Source organism: Chiloscyllium punctatum, chromosome 29 (assembly GCF_047496795.1).
Source record: "Chiloscyllium punctatum isolate Juve2018m chromosome 29, sChiPun1.3, whole genome shotgun sequence".
Lineage (NCBI taxonomy): Eukaryota > Metazoa > Chordata > Chondrichthyes > Orectolobiformes > Hemiscylliidae > Chiloscyllium > Chiloscyllium punctatum.
Genome location: NC_092767.1, coordinates 75,459,652 through 75,476,998, shown reverse-complemented (window position 1 = coordinate 75,476,998; position 17,347 = coordinate 75,459,652). Strand labels below are relative to the sequence as shown.

The following is a 17,347-nucleotide window of genomic DNA, read 5'->3' as shown; positions in this document are numbered from 1 at the left end:
GTGGGGATGGGGCGTGTGGGGATGATGGGAATGGGGAGGTGTGGGGATGGGGAGGTGAGATGGGGTGTGGGGATGGGGGGGGTGGGGGTGATGGGAATGGGGAGGTGTGGGGATGGGGAGATGAGATGGGGTGTGGGGATGGGGGGGGTGGGGGTGATGGGAATGGGGAGGTGAGATGGGGTGTGGGGATGGGGGGGTGGGGGTGATGGGAATGGGGGTGTGAGGATGGGGAGGTGAGATGGGGTGTGGGGATGGGGGGGTGGGGGTGATGGGAATGGGGGTGTGAGGATGGGGAGGTGAGATGGGGTGTGGGGATGGGGGGGTGGGGGTGATGGGAATGGGGGTGTGGGGATGGGGAGGTGAGATGGGGGGGGTGGGGATGATGGGAATGGGGAGGTGTGGGGATGGGGAGGTGAGATGGGGTGTGGGGATCGGGGGGTGGGGGTGACAGGGACGGGGATGAGGGGTGTGGGGATTGGGGGATGGGGATGAGGAAGTGGCGGGGATGATTTGGGTCGGGTGATTGGGGGATCGTGGGAAGGAGGGGGTGGGGATTTGATGGGGTGGTGGGGAGGAGGATGGGGATGGGTGTGGCGGTGGGCAGGGTTTGGGAAGAGGGTGGGGATGTGGGGTCGAGGATTGTGCGGATTGAGGGGTGTTGGGGATGAGGGAGGTGGGGACGTGCAGGGTTCATGGGGTGGAGAGGGACGGGGATGTGGGGAGGTCAGGATGAGGGGGGCGCGAGGATAGGGAGGTCGTGGGGATGAGCGTGGCAGGGATGTGGGGGTGTCATGGGGATGAGGGGGGCAAGGATGTGGGAACATGTGGGGGTGAGAGATTGGGGATGTGGGTGTGCCATAGAGTCGTGGAAACAGACCCTTCGGTCCAACTCTTCCATGCGGACCAAATATCCCAATCCAATCTAGTCCCACCTGCGCCATTGGGATGAGGTAGGTGAGGATATGGGGGTCAGTGGGAAGGAGGGGTTGGGGATGAGTGGAGGTTGTAGAGATGATGGGGTAGTGATTGGGAGGGTGTTGGGGATGAGGGGTTGGGGATTGGGAGGGTGTTGGAGATGAGGGGTTGGGGATTGGGAGGGTGTTGGGGATGAGGGAGTGGGGATTGGGAGGGTGTTGGGGATGAGGGGGTGGTAATTAGGGGGGTGTTGGGGATGAGGGGGTGGGGATTGGGAGGGTGTTGGGGATGAGGGGGTGGGGATTACGGGGGGGATTGGGGATTACGGGGGTGTGGGGATGAGGGGTTGGGGATTACGGGGGTGTTGGGGATGAGGGGGTGGGGATTGGAAGGGTGTTGGGGATGAGGGGGTGAGGATTACGGGGGTGTTGGGGATGAGGGGGTGAGGATTACGGGGGTGTTAGGGATGAAAGGGTGGGGATTGGGAGGGTTTTGGGGATGGGGATGGGGATGGGTCACGTGATAATTGCAGTTTGTGGGGAGATGGGGTGTGGAGAATGGGGGTGGGTATTTGGTATACCGGATGGGGATTGGGGGTGTGGGGATTGGAGAAGAGAGGGATTAGACGGATGGTGGGGACAGGGGGTGTGTGGGAGATGGTGGGGATGGGAATTGGGATGGGGGGGTGTGGGGATTGGTGGGGATGAGGATTGGAGATAATGGTGGAGATGTGGGGTGGGAAGTGGAGATGGAATTGGGGGGAGCGAGTGAGTGAGGGGACAGGAGGGTGGGGACAGGGATGTGAGGGATGGTCAGGGATTCGGAGAGGATTGGATGGATGGAGGGGAGATGGGAGGTGGGGATGATTTGGGAGAAGGAGCAGGGGGAATTGAGGTCTGTGGGGGCAGAGACAGAAGCTTGGGGGTCAATTTGAGGGAATGTGAGGGAGTACGGGGAAAGGGGAGGTGTGGGGGTTGGAGAGGGGGTGACATGAGGAGGGTGGAGATGGGGATGGAGAAATGGGGGAGAAGGGGAAATGGGTAGGGGAAAATGGGGAGGTGTGTGAGGTGATGGAGGGGAACTGGAGTTCTGGGGTTAAATTGGAGGAGAGGGGAGATGGGATGGAGGAGAGGTGAGAGGGGAATTGGGGAGATGGGGGAGGGTTGGGGGATGTTTGATGAAAGATACACCCCACAGTGTGAAAGGCAGCATTTCCTTAGCCCCTTTCCCCACGTTGGGACGTTCCTGAATCACTCAACCTTCCGCCAATGAAACTCTCTCTCGCTGTTGCAAGGATTGTCATCCTCACATGGGAGTCTGGGCTGGCATTCAGCAAGATCCCATGGGGCAGGAAGAATGGGGCATGGAGCCAATGTGCTGTCGGATGGAGTTGGGGGTATGGAACAGAGATCCCAAACAGGAGGCCATTCGACCCATCACACCCGGACGAGGAAGGAGGGAGATTGGCGCCTGAACCGGGGATGGAGGCCAGGACAGGCCGGAGGGCACAACGTTCAGTTCATTTGAAGTGAGTGACAAATTTCCAGATTGTGTCTTATGGGGATGGGTTGGAGACAACCTTGAGAGAGATACATGAAGGAGTTGTGTATGTTTTCAATTTTCACCACCGCCCGATCACATGCGCATATGACATCATATCCACCAACTTCAACATCCACTCCCTCAACCATCAACACTAAGCAGCAGCAGTGACAAGACACGCTGCAAAAATTCACCAAAGATCCTCAGGCAGCACCTTCCAAACCCACGACCACTTCCATCTGGAAGGACAAGGGCAGCAGATACATGGGAACACCACCCCCTGCAAGTTCCCCTCCACTCACCATCCTGACTTGGAAATATATCGCAGAAATTGCTGGAGAAACTCAGCAGGTCTGGCAGCACCTGTGGAGAGAAAGCAGAGCCTTTCAGGTCCAGTGACCATTCCTCAGAACACATATTCATCTTCAGTTCTGAAGAAGGGTCACTGGACCCAAAAATGTTAGCTCTGCTTTCTCTCCACAGATGCTGCCCGACCTGCTAAGTTTCTCCAGCAATTGCTGCTTTAGTTTCTGATTTGCAGCATCTGGAGTTTTTTTGTTTTGGGAATACATCGCTGTTTCTTCATTTTCACTGGGCAAAGTATTGGTATTTCCTTCCTAATATTATTGTGGGTCAATCTACAGCACATAGGTTGCAGCGGTTCAAGAAGGCAGCTCACCCCCACCTTCTCAAGGGGCAATAAGTGCTGACACAGACCATTCTGCCCACATCCTATGAAAAAGACTACACAACGTGCACCTTCAAAAGCCAATGACTTTAAGACCTTTCCTACATGACCTCATTTTCACACCTAGAAGTGTTAAGTTGTGGCTGTTTGGCACATCATATTATCTCTCCAGAGCTTGGTGTTTTTTTAAAAAAAGCTCGTGTTCATCAGTGATTGATCAATTGATCAGTCCATTATCAAGTCAATCAATTGGAGGATGTTGTTTACATGGTGGTGAAGTCATATCCCTGTCAGTTTAGCTGTTACTAACCCTGACCCTCGCCCCTGCCAAAACACACACAAACTCCCAAATTCACTCCCCTGCATCGAACATCCCCAGAGGATTACGTTCTCTGCCAGGATTCCTGCTCCAAAATACCATCCATTGGACAGTGCCAGAGGAAAAGGTGAGAGTGAAGATGACAGCAACACGACGGTGATACGCCCCAGGTAGAATGATCACCACCACTTCCATTCCAGATTCTCCTGTGAACTATGACAACTCTGGGGCCTGGGAGAGGTGACAGACAATGGCAAACTCCCCTGGGATCACAGAGAGGGCAGAAATCAAAAGAAGAGAAAATCAGCTGGAACTACAGTAACACAGGGTCCAAGTCCCTGACTCGTTGACCTCTTGGCCATACATAAGTCCAGGTCCAACTGATTAACCGGCTAACTGGAACATTGTCAATCACTTTGTGTGCACTAACATACACACACACACACACACACAGTCTCTCTCTCTCTCACACACACACATACATACACACACCAACACTCCCACTCCCATCTATGCACATATAGTCAACAACAAAGCACACACTCACCAACATGCACGCATGTGAACGCACATACCGTCACCACCACTCTCCCCCCACACTCCCAAACCCAATATACACACACACTCTCACGCACACACACACTCAATACACACACACTCATACACGCACACACACTCTCATATATATACACTCATACACACACACACACACAGCAGTAGAGGTCCACTGACATCACTGTAATAACAAACCACCTGCCAGAATGTTCTATCAGACACAAAATTTATGGGTTTCCTGAGTGACAGGTAATGACTAGAGTACGGAGATACTGAGATACAGAATGCGTACATTTAACCGGACTCTCTGCTGGAAGATGCTCTTAGTGCAATCACATCTTTTATTAATCAGTCACGTAATCGATACAATAGTAGATTAAACCAAGAGTCTCAGTGACCCTCTCACAGACTGAACACGGGCTACGCTCGGGGCAAGGTTAATGTAAGATCACTGTTTGTGTTGCTCTGTGAACACAATCACCCCTGATCCCTGACCTCCAATCTGCCCAGACTAATAGATTCACACAATGAAGGAGGCCATTTGGCCTCTTGTGTCTGTGCTGATTCTCTGCAATAGCACCATTTGAAACTATGCCGTCATCTTTAACTTATCACCCTGAGCAATTTCTTCCTTTTCTGATTTCCTTTTGAGAGCCTCCACTGAAGCTGCCTCCATCAAATTCCAAATCCGCTGGGAGAAATGATTTATTCTTATTCTTCCATTGGATGTTGTGTGCCAATTTCTGAAATCAGTCCCCTCAATCTTTCTGCCAACGGAGGCAGTTCCTCCAGATCACCTCTCTCCAGAACCCTCGTGGTTTTGAAATCCCCAACACCCCCCAATCCCCATCCCCAACAACCCCCAATCCCAACCCCAACAACCCCCACCTCCTGTGAACCTTCTCCTCATCGTGCAAAACAGCCCCAACCTCCCCCATCTGTTGAAGCAACTCAAACCCCTCAAATTGGCACATTCCTTCAGCATCAGTGGGTCAAACTCCTCGAGCTCATGGACCCTACTCCATCAGAGGGAGGTGTCTTGGTAATGTCGCTGAATTATTCATCCAGTAGGCGCCCAGGCTAATAGCCTGGGGACACGTGTTTGAATCTCACCACAGCAGATGGTGAGTCAATAACAAATATGGAATTAGAAAGCCAGTTTAATGGAGACCATTGTGTGAAGGATTTGGAATCGAAAACTAATTAGATTAGATTAGATTACTTACAGTGTGGAAACAGGCCCTTCGGCCCAACAAGTCCACACCGCCCCGCCGAAGCGTAACCCACCCATACCCCTACATCTACATTTACCCCTTACCTAACACTACGGACAATTTAGCATGGCCAATTCACCTGGCCTGCACATCTTTGGACTGTGGGAGGAAACCGGAGCACCCGGAGGAAACCCACGCAGACACGGGGAGAACGTGCAAACTCCACACAGTCAGTCGCCTGAGGCGGGAATTGAACCCGGGTCTCAGGCGCTGTGAGGCAGCAGTGCTAACCACTGTACCACCGTGCTGCCCATCACCATGACCATGACATCACCAATTGTTGCAAAAACCCATCTGCTTCACTACTGACCTTTAGGGAAGGAAATCTGCCTTCCTTGCATGTCTGGTCTACACGTGACCCACAAACTCCACACAGACCATGTCCATTAGAGCTGAATACTATGGCTATTCTTGTCTTCTAGTTGAAGAAACTAACTTTTCGCTCCAGTATTTTTAAGAAAGGATTTCTTTCTTTTTTTTGAAGAAGCGAAGTGCTGTAGGCAACGAATGTGAAATGAAAACAAGTCGCCCGAGGCTGGAATCGAACCTGGATGTAAGGTGAAGATTGTGGGGTAGGAGTGAAGATGGAGGATGAGGATTAGGGTGAAGCCTGAAAATGGGGGAGGGGTGTGATGCTGGGAGAGAGATGTGATGAAATTTGGGGGCTGTTGAAGAATTGGTGGGCAGGGGTTGTGGGGTGGTATCCCAGAGAGAATTTCTGCCCGGTAGCCAGTAAATCCTGTTGGTAAAGCCTCTCGTTTAGAATCTGGGGCTGGTTTCTGGAGAATATGAAAATTGGTCTCTAGCTGATTAAATTACAGTGAGATTAAAAGAAAAAAAACCACCTATTTCTCTCTGACAGATGGGAAATTTCACACAGGGAGAATTTTCTAAATTATAAATCTCTCATTTCCTTCCCATTTTGATAATGAAGAAAAAAAATCCTTTTTTAAACCAAAAGTCATTTAAACAATTAAATTTGAAACATTAAGATTCGATTTTGGCAACTGGTATTTGTAGATTGTGTGAACAATACACACATTTTTTTACAGTCTGTTATCACATCAAATCATAGAATGTTCCAGAACATTTTGTGCTGGTATTTTCATCACAAGGTCCTGCTCACCTCCCCCGACTGTAAGTATTCATTCTTTCAAAAATGACAATCACATTTTCTTTCTAAAACAAAAATTACTTGCACCATCTGTTAACAAGAACCAGACGATACAGAGGATCCAAAATGAAAACAGAAAGTTCTGGAAGCTTGGGGGGGTGGGGGGGAAGAATCAGGTTAGGCAAGTGTCTGAAAGGAGTTAAGATTTCAGTTCATTAGCCTCTCATCACCACCAGAATTGTTAAAACTCAGTTTTTCTATCTCTCCTCAAATGGTGCTCGAGCCCTTCCAAGTGTTTGCGGTGTTTTCCTTTGTGTCTTTGCAACAGCCTGCATTTGTGCAGCGCCTTCAGCACAAGCAACCACACGCATGGAACCTGACTCTTGTTACAAGGAGAGATGGGGTGCCCAAACATTTTCCTCCCTCACACTCATCAGGACCAGTTACAAGAATGCCAACTGCAAGTGGTCACAATGAATTGTACCACAGGAGAAAAGGGGGATGACATTGATTGGTTGAGGGGTTTCCATGGAGAAATCTGAAGAGAACTATTGGCTCATCAGGCTCTCTTGGTGATTCAAAAAAAAACACAACATTTAAAGCCATTCCCTTTTTTTGTGAAGAGTAGGCTCCTGCATTTGGAAAAGAGCCACGTTATAAGCTTGACTGATTGTTTGCGATCATTTGAAATTTGGCACAGGTCCTGATGAGTGCACAATAAAACTCTCTGAGAAATGTCTCTCTTTTCAGCTTCTAATGTGAGTAAAATGACCTAAACATGTTACTAAACATCAACGAGTTTGACACTAAGTGATACCAGGCACTAGCGCAGGTGACCCTGAAAGATGATAACGAGGGAGGAGGAGAGATATAAGGAAAGAATTCCGGAGATTTGGGATCGGGCATTGCCAGCATTCACTTTTTTTTTCATGGGATACAAGCATCGTCAGTGTGGCATTTGTCCCTAATTGCCCCTTGAACAGAGTGGCCTGCAAGGGCCATTTGGGGTGGCACGGTGGCTCAGTGGTTAGCACTGCTGCCTCACAGCACCAGGGACCCAGGTTCGATTCCAGCCTCGGGCGACTTGTTTTCATTTCACATTCGTTGCCTACAGCACTTCGCTTCTTCAAAAAAAAGAAAGAAATCCTTTCTTAAAAATACTGGAGCGAAAAGTTAGTTTCTTCAACTAGAAGACAAGAATAGCCATAGTATTCAGCTCTAATGGACATGGTCTGTGTGGAGTTTGCACATTCTCCCCGTGTCTGCGTGGGTTTCCTCCGGGTGCTCCGGTTTCCTCCCACAATCCAAAGATGTGCAGGTTAGGTGAACTGACCATGCTAAATTGCCCGTAGTGTTAGGTGCATTAGTCAGAGGTAAATGTAGGGGAATGGGTCTGGGTGAGTTACTCTTCGGAGGGTCGGTGTGGACTTGTTGGGCCGAAGGGTCTGTTTCCACACTGGAGGGAATCTAATCTAAAAAAAATTTCATAGAGCAGTTAAGAGTCAACCCCATCGCTATGGGTCTGGAGTCACATACAGGTCCAGACTGGGTAAGGATGGCAGATTTCCCATTCTAAAGAGACATTAGACTAGATTACCTATATTGGATTAGATTAGATTACTTTCAGTGTGGAAACAGGCCCTTCAGCCCAACAAGTCCACACCGATCCACCGAAACACAACCCACCCAGACCCACTCCCCCACATTTACCCCTTCACCTAACACTACGGGCAATTTATCATGGCCAATTCACCTAACCTGCACGTTTTGGGATTGTGGGAGGAAACTGGAGCACGCAGAGGAAACCCACGCAGACACGGGGACAATGTGCAAACTCCACAGAGAGAGTCGCCTGAGGTGGGAATTGAACCCGGGTCTCTGGTGCTGTGAGGCAGCAGTGCTAACCACCGTACCACCGTGCCGCCCCCATTAGTGAGCCAGCTGGGTTTTTACACAGTCACCGAGATTGAGACCAGTTCCAGATTTGATTAACTGAATTAGTTTCCATTGAATGCCACGATGGGATTTGACCCGTGTCTCCTGGCTATTAGCCTGAACCTCTGGATTATTACTGGATTAGTGGTGCTGGAAGAGCACAGCAGTTCAGGCAGCATCCAACGAGCAGCGAAATCAACGTTTCGGGCAAAAGCCCTTCATCAGGAATAAAGCCATGCCTTTATTCCTGATGAAGGGCTTTTGCCCAAAACGTTGATTTCGCTGCTCGTTGGATGCTGCCTGAACTGCTGTGCTCTTCCAGCACCACTAATCCAGTATTTGGTTTTCAGCATCTGCAGTCATTGTTTTTACCTCTGGATTATTAGCCCAGCTTCTCCCTTCTCCAATAATTGCCCCAGTGATTAAAATGGGATGGGTAGGGGGTAGAGGAGATGTTTGCAGAGCTGGGGTGGGGTGGGTAAAGGTTTTGAATACAAACAGGTCAATCTTAAACTTGGGCGCACTCAGACTGGAAGCCAATTGTGAACAAGTGCAAGTTGAGCAGGCTGCTTGGGGAGAGGGGAGGAGGCATCAGACAAGGGGTTAACAGTGACAAAAGCATATATGACTAAAACAGCACTCTTTAACAGGAAATGCTCATGTCATACAAGCCGCCCATGTACTCCCTACAGAGTCTCCCAACTGCTACTTTAGAAGCTGTTTAAGTGACTCAGTCCGTTGTAAAAATCAACCCAGCAGCAGGTTCGAATTCACTGTAAAATTGGCCAACAGAAACACCAAAGGAATGTGCATGTGTTTGTGATATCAGCAGGGGGTTGTAGCAAAGGGCCTTCCAGCAGCTGAGTGAGTGGGCACCATCTGCCTAAAGCACTTCCAGCTGGTGAGATTGGCGTCTCCTGGTCAGGCTGAGCTTTCCCAGAGATTCCCTCCGTCACAGGCAGCCACTGGTCTTTACCTTGTGGGATTGTCGGGATCCTCATCAGGCAGGATAATAAAAAAGGAGCTGGAAGGAGCAGCCCCAAGCCCCAGACGACATTACATGCAGCGACATCTCTTTTACAATTTGCAGCCTTGCTTTCAAATCTATTTCACGCCTCCGCCTCTTTTGCTGTCTTTTTATAGATTCATTCACAGGTGGGCCAGCATTTATTGCCCATTCCTAAATACACAGAGGGATAGTCAGGACTCAACCACACTGCTGTGTGTCTGGAGTCACCCAGACCAGGTATTGACGGCAGATTTCCATCTGTAAAGGACATTAACACACCAGACAGGTTTACCTTGACAATTGGCCGTGATTCCAGACTTTTATTGAATTCAAATTCCACCATCTGTCATGGCAGGATTCAAACCTGGGTTTGCAGAACATTAATCACTGGAGTAATATTTTATCGATGATATTACCAGACTGTCACCTACCCCTCTAATCTTCTCTAAAACCCTCCGAGATCTGTGTCCTTTTTAATCCGATTTCCATCGTGCACCTTTAGCGGCCGTGCCTTCAGCTGCCCCAGGCTCTGGAATTCCGTCCCTCAACCTTTCCACCTCTCCCTACCTCTTCAGGAGCCTCCTTGAAACCAACCATTTTGCCAAAGTTTTTGGTCACCTGCCCTAATACTTCCTAATGTGGTTCGATGTCAGGTTTTGCCTGACAATCGTTCCTTGGCATGGTTTACCCTGTCATTGGTGCTACATGAATGTAATTTGTTGCGTTTTTAAAAAAATATTTTTGTCATCTGTACTCGAGTACAGAAGTAGAGTGGGTAGTGTCTAATAGCAGCACATACAGTGTCAACTTAGGTCCAAAAGTACATAGGTACAAAGTAGCAAAAGGAACATGGTTAAAAAGTTAAACATTACAGACCTTCATAGAACAAATAAAAAATAACGAAAGATGCTAATAGCTAACACTAAAGTCCTTCTTAACATAAAGTAGAAAATAAAAGAATAAAGTTAACATTTTAACAGTCGTTGAGTCCTAGCTAGCACCTCAATCTCCTCTGCTTAGCTTGCTCTCCAGGAGATATCTGTTCTTGCCAACGCTGCAGAAACTGGGGGATCTTCCCTGCTCTTAAGAATATCCTGAGCAGGTTCTGGGAGCATCATTCAGATTCCACAACAGACCCATAGTTAATCCTCAGCAGGACAGTCATCTCCTGATTTTGGGCACCAATACTTCAAGAAGGATGTAGAGGGTGCAGAGGAGATCTGAGGGGGACATTGGTGCCTCAGTGACACAGGCAGACTGGGTTTTTCCTCAGAGCAGGGAAGGTTAAGAGGAGATTTACTAGAACTCTTCAAATTTCAGAAGGGTTCAGACAGGAAAAATAAGGAGAAACTGTTTTCACTGACAGGAGGCTTGGTAACTGGGGGGAGGGGGGCATAGATTGACCAGAATTGGCAGGAGAATGCAAATGAATTAAATTTTAGTTTTCAAAGCGAGTTGGAGAGATCTGGGACGCGTCACCCAGAAAGGAAACATTTTGAAGGCCATTGAGCGTGAGACTAATTGGAGAGCTCTCAAAGAGCAATCAGTGGTGTGATGGGCTGAATAGCCTCCTTCTGCTCTGTACCATAGCATGTGAAGCCAACACCGATGATGCTCAATGACGCTGCAGCTGGGTGAGGGGGAGAAGCGCTCGAATGATAAACAGACCCAGAATCTCTGAGACAGCCCACCCCCCCAGGTGACTGTGCAATGGAGAGACACTCCTGCACTGTCATAGGTACAGGGTCATCCCCCATCATCTGGGAGCTGTGGTGGTCACTGTCTCAGACCTGTACAATTGTAATAGGAGACCTGGCACCCTTATCCCAAAGCCCTGCTTCACTGGCAACCTTCCCCCCCACCCAACCCCCCACTACCACCAAACAGAGGGTTTTTTAAATATTCCTTTATGGGATAGGATTGTCACTGGCCTGATGAAGGAGCGGTGCTCCGAAAGCTAGTGCTTCCAAATAAACCTGTTGGACTATAAGCTGGTGTTGTGTGATTTTTAACTTGGTCCACCCCAGTCTAACACCAGCATCTCCACATCACTGGCAAAAGCTGTCTATATTTGCCCTTTTAATTAAGTGGCTCACTCAGACCATTTCAGAGGGCAGTTAAGAGTCCACCACGCTGTTGTGGGTCTGGAGTCACGTGTAGGCGCAGACTGGGTAAGAATGGCAGATATACCCCTTAAAGAGCTTCAATGAACCAGAAGGGATTTTTATGACTATCAATGATAGTTGTCCTGATCACCATCATTGAGACTAGGTTTTCACTCTAGATTTATTGATTGAATTTCAAGAACACAGTACGTACAGCAAGATCCCACACACTGCAACATGGGTCAGGACCAGATCATGTTCTTTTGGTCAGTTGACGTTTGACACCGGGGCGGGGAGCTCCCTTCATCTGTCATTGTGTGGCCCTATTTCCTTTCCCAATTGTTTGTTTGTCCAACTCCCTTTTGGAAAACTCCCGTTGGATTTGCCCCCCCAGATCACAACCTCAAAAATTTGCTGCAGCTTCCCCTCCAGTTCTTTTACTGATTCCCATCAATCTCTGTCCCTCTGTCTGTCCAGCCAACGGGAACCGTTTCTCTGGATTTAGTCCATTGGAATGTCCACTGATACCAACTATCTGTTGATAAATTCCAACAATGAATACTCGCCTCTGATTTTTAAAAAATATAAAGCTGATTTTTTTTTCTTAAATCAAAAATATTTATTTATTTAGAGGTAGAAATTAGGAGCAGGAGAAGGCCTTTCAGCCCTTCCACTATTCAATATAATCATGGCTGATCACCCAACTCAAGTCCACTGTTCCCTCTTTCTCCCCAAACCTTGAAACATAGAATAGCACAGGAATAGACCCTTTGGTCCATCCTGTCTCTGCTGACCGTGATGCCAATCCAAACCAGTTTCATCTGCCTGCACATAGGCGGTATCCCCCTATTCCCTGCCTGTTTATGTGCCTGTCTAAACCCCTCTTAAACCTTGCTATTGTATCTGCTCCTACACCTCCCTTGGCAGCACATTCAGGCGCCTACCACCCTCTGTGTGAAAAAGGATGATGTCTCTTTTTTTCTAAGGCATGTTTATTTAACGTGAAGTGCAGGCTAGTCTTTATGGTTGTGTTGGCATTAGAATTGAAACGCTGCTGGTCACTGGCTGAGGGGATGCACCCCTTTGATCCCTTTAGCCCCAAGAATGACACCCAGCTCCTTGAAAATGAACAGTTTTCTCTTTTTTTTTCACTTTTAAAGGCTAGGATTTTATTATTCTTAATCTCAATGTACTTCAGACATTTTGCTGCTACTGGATGTCAGCAAAGGCAGACTAACACCATCGAAACACTTCAACGTTTCAAACGGCCAGTACCAATCTCCCCCTTAACCTTCTCTGCTCCAAGGACAACGAGTCTATATTCTCCACTCTATCCAAGTCATAGAGTCATAGAGATGTACAGCACAGAAACAGACCCTTCGGTCCAACCTGTCCATGCCGACCAAATATCCCAACCCAATCTAGTCCCACCTGCCAGCACCCGGCCCTTATCCCTCCAAACCCTTCTTATTCATATACCCATCCAAATGCCTCTTAAATATTGTAATTGTGCCAGTCTCCACCACATCCTCTGGCAGCTCATTCCATACACGTACCACCCTCTGAGTGAAAAAGTTGCCCCTTAGGTCTCTTTCATATCTTTCCCCTCTCACCCTCAACCTATGCCCTCTACTTCTGGACTCCCCCACCCCAGGGAAAAGACTTTGTCTATTTATCCTATCCAATTCCCCTCATAATTTTGTAAACCTCTATAAGGTCACCCCTCAGCCTCCGACACTCCAGGGAAAACAGCCCCAGCCTGTTCAGCCTCTCCCTGTAGCTCATACCCTCCAACCCTGGCAACATCCTTGTAAATCTTTTCTGAACCCTTTCAAGTTACTGAGGTCCCTCGACCCACTGGAGATAATCTCATTCGCCACCCTCCCCAACGCCTTAGCCCAGAGATCATAAAGTAGGCGAACAGCAGGAGGCCATTCAACCCCTTGGGTCCACTCTGCCATTCGATAGGATCCTTGGCTGCTCCCATTGCGGGTGGGAATTCACAAAACCCGCCAGTCAAGGAAAAATCTAATTGGGCCTCGAATTTAAGCAGTGACCCGGCACACCCCTCACTGCTCCCTGATGAAGAATTCCGCAGACTCACGATCCTCCGAGAGAAGAAATTCCTGCTCATCTTCAACTTCTGACACATTTTTGTCAATTTTTTTCACCTCAGCGAAGAGCTAATGTTGAAGACAATCAGTAAAAAAAAAGAACTGGCGACTGATTCTCCACCCAAGCCCTCACGTGAACACTCGGTGCGCGCTGCATCTGCCCACAGATTATTAAAATTCAACAATTTATTCCTGCTTTTCCCTTTCAGAAAGTTGGGAAAACCGAATAACAAGCACAATCGCTGACCCTTCCATTTGCCCCAAGTTTCAAGTCTTATCTGCGTATTTGTTGTGTTCGATTTTGGATTCAAGTGTTTGTTGGTGCGACAATCATTATCCAGGGACTCAGATTCCAAACAGGAAAAGAACTCAGTGTTTCTATGAAGCGTTAATCTCACCCTGGGTTCTGTTAAACACCAAACAGAGTCAGTAAATGCTTCCAATTGTGGGGTATTTTTACTAAAACACAAACACTCCTCTCCATTTCTCATTTGGTTAATTTGGAAAAGGCCTGCATTTCTGTGACAGGATACAGAGGGAGCTGGACCTCGGGGGTGAGGGTCCAGAGAAACGTCACCCTGAGGAGGGCAAGGGAAGGTGACATCTCTGAGAAAGGGGCAATGAGGGATGGGGGAAAAGGGAAGGGGAGGAGGGGGAATAGAGGGAGGAGGGGGGGGTGTAGAGGGAGGAGGGGAGGGGTATAGATGGAGGGGGAGGGGCAATAGAGGGAGGAGGGGAGGGGGAATGGGGAGGGGGAGGAGGGGAGAGGGAATGGGGGGAATAGAGGGAGGAGGGGAGGGGGTATAGAGGGAGGGAGGGAGGGGGGAGGGGCAATAGAGGGAAGAGGGGAGGGGAGAGGGAATGGGGGAATAGAGGGAGGAGGGGAGGGGGTATAGAGGGAGGGAGGGAGGGGGAGGGGCAATAGAGGGAAGGGGGAGGGGAGAGGGAATGGGGGAATAGAGGGAGGAGGGGAGGGGGTATAGAGGGGCTAGATGAAGGGGAGGGAGTAGAGAAGGGGAGAAGAATTGGTAGAGAAGAGGGAGTGGGTTTTGGGAGGAGAGTGATGGGAAGAGTAGATAGAGAGGTGAGGGGGAATAGGTGCGGTGGTTGGAAGGATTGGGGAAGTGGGCAGGAAGAGATTGTGGGGGAAGGCAGGAAGCAAAAGGAAGTTTAGAGAGGAAGAGAGGAAGACAGGGAAGAGAGGAAAGAAGAGAGAGGTATTGAGGGAAATGGTGAGGAAAGGTGGAGAGGGAACAGATTGAGGAAAACATCTTTGGGAAGAGGAGAGGAGATAGGGGGAGGCTGAGAGTAGGTTTGGGGAGATGTGGATGAGAGGTTTCCCTGTGCATCCTGAAATTCCTGCAGAATCCAACTCCTGACCATTGAGAGGGAGCTGGTCTTTTCCCTCAATGCCTCTCTCCTCCAAAATGACTCCTTCACTCAGTGAGAACCACTCAGGGACTGGCTGTGAGAAATCCTCCATTTGATTCTGACTCATTGGGGGGGGGGTGTAGATAGCCAAATATTTGAGGAGTTACCCTTCAGCTCGGGGTGGGGGGGGGGGGAGCAAGAGGTGATAGAATCTCCTCTCTTCCCATTAACCCAGTCTCTTTGTTCAGTATGGCTGATGTGAAACTCTTCTGTGCTCATCCAGCTGACCCTGTGTAACAGTGAGTTTGACTCAATCTGTTAAAATTCAGCCCCTACCAATATTCCAACTGAATGACCCCTCCTTCCAGCAGCCCCTCTCTCTCTGACCATCTCCCGGATCGAATACCCCTCCCCCAAGGCTTGGCATGTGAACCTGAGCACTGAATGACAGCACAGAAGGAGGACATTCAGCCCATTGTGTCGGGGCTGGCCCTCCAAAGCAGCAAAATGTCACAGGTCCCACTCCCCCACCTATTCCCGTGCAATCTCCTTCAGCAGATCATAAAAAACAATTTCTTCTTTGTCAGCTTCGATTGAACATGCACATTTCAGACCCTAAGCACTCGCTGTGGGTTAACATTTCTCCTCTTGTCCCTCTTGCTACAAATGTCAAAGGCCCTAAACCTGTAACGCCTGGTGCCCAATCCTCCCACACCCCAGGGCAGTATTTCCAATCTGTCCAGACCCCTCGTGGTTTTGAATACTTCGATCTTATTTGAACTGCTTTCTGCTATTCGACTCGGTGAGCATCAGGAGCTAAGCTAAATCAGTGTCACTCCTTGCCCCTCTGAACTCTGCAGTATGCCACATCATTGCTGGCCACCCCTCTCTCTCTCTCTCTCTCTCTCTCTCTCTATGTGGCTGGTGTGTGGGTGCTTGGTGGAGATTGGGAAGGGGGTGGAATTTTGCTTATGCTCTCAGTGCTTACAGTCCCCTTGATGCCACCACCCCCCCCCCCGATGCCACCACCCCCACTGATGCCACCCCCCCATTGATGCCACCCCCCCATTGATGCCACCCCCCCATTGATGCCACCACCACACCCCCACAGTGATGCCACCACACCCCCCACTGATGCCCCACCACCCCCCCACTGATGCCACCACCCCCCCCCACTGATGCCACCACCCCCCCCACTGATGCCACCACACCCCCCCCCACTGATGCCACCACACCCCCCCCACTGATGCCACCACACCCCCCCCCACTGATGCCACCACACCCCCCCCACTGATGCCACCCCCCCCACTGATGCCACCCCCCCCACTGATGCCACCACACCCCCCCCACTGATGCCACCCCCCCCCACTGATGCCACCCCCCCCACTGATGCCACCACCCCCCCACTGATGCCACCACCCCCCCCCACTGATGCCACCACCCCCCCCCACTGATGCCACCACCCCCCCCCACTGATGCCACCACACCCCCCCCCACTGATGCCACCACCACCCCCCCCCCCGATGCCACCACCACCCCCCCCCCCCGGCATCTTCAGAATAGCCACAGAAAACCAACACAGGCTGACATTTGGGGGGGGGGGGGGAAGCCACATTCCTGCTTTCCCAACCTTTAAAGAGAAATTCATCAGGCACACACAAAAAAAATGACATTTCATTAAATTGAAAGAATGAAAAATCTAGAGCTTTCAGATTCGATTGCAAAACAAAAACAGGCAAAACCCCGAAAACAAAAGCCTCCCCCCACTGCAAAACAAGCTTATTTTCGAGGGAGGTTTGTTTTCTGTCGGCTCAACGTGTTGCCGCTCGGTCCACCGCCTTTAATTGCCCTGCAGTCCCCAGTGTCTGCCCCCGGGCGGCGCTGGCGAGCCGCTGGTGGCTGCAGCCCTCCCCGTGCTCTCATTAAAGGCGAGCGGCTCGCTGCCGCTGAGCCCTGATCAGCCCATTAGCCAGCATTGTAAACCACATATAACACTGGGCTTACAATATACTCCACACGCCAGCAAGTCACCTTTAAGGTGAGGAGGCAACTCTCCATCCAAAGAGTTTCCACCTGGAGAAAAAGGGGAGTGGGGGGCAAAAAAAAAAGAAGAAAATTTAATAGAACAAAACTGGAAAAAAAACCAGAAATAATGCAACCTGCATAAGAAAAAAAAATTGCACCATTAATACAGGGTGCAGAAAATTATTGAATGTAATGCACTTGGCATCTATTGCAAAACCTCTCTTGGATTGCATGCAAGTTTTTTTTCATATAAGAGGGCTGCCAAATGCAAGAAAGGTCTGGGGAAATTGCAAAAATGCAAGGCAGAAATTTTTGCAGATACTCACGATTTTAAAGGATTCTGAATGACTGTCGCCATTTTGATACAATAAAATACAGTAG

General features: G+C 49.5%; 1 protein-coding gene across 3 annotated transcripts in view; it reads right to left on the bottom strand.

Annotated features, from left to right (window-relative positions):
* dpf1 (double PHD fingers 1) overlaps nt 1-17,341 on the bottom strand; it is a 79,483-nt gene extending 62,142 nt beyond the window's left edge. For 2 of the 3 annotated variants that reach the window (XM_072549481.1, XM_072549483.1), the window contains exon 1: nt 17,293-17,341. In XM_072549481.1, the coding sequence (XP_072405582.1) occupies nt 17,293-17,324 (32 nt within the window). In that variant the 5' untranslated portion in view covers nt 17,325-17,341. Of the gene's footprint in view, nt 1-16,972; nt 17,013-17,292 lie in introns of those variants that run through there. The other variant, XM_072549482.1, reaches the window with a different exon arrangement.
* Nucleotides 17,342-17,347: the final 6 nt, after the last annotated feature.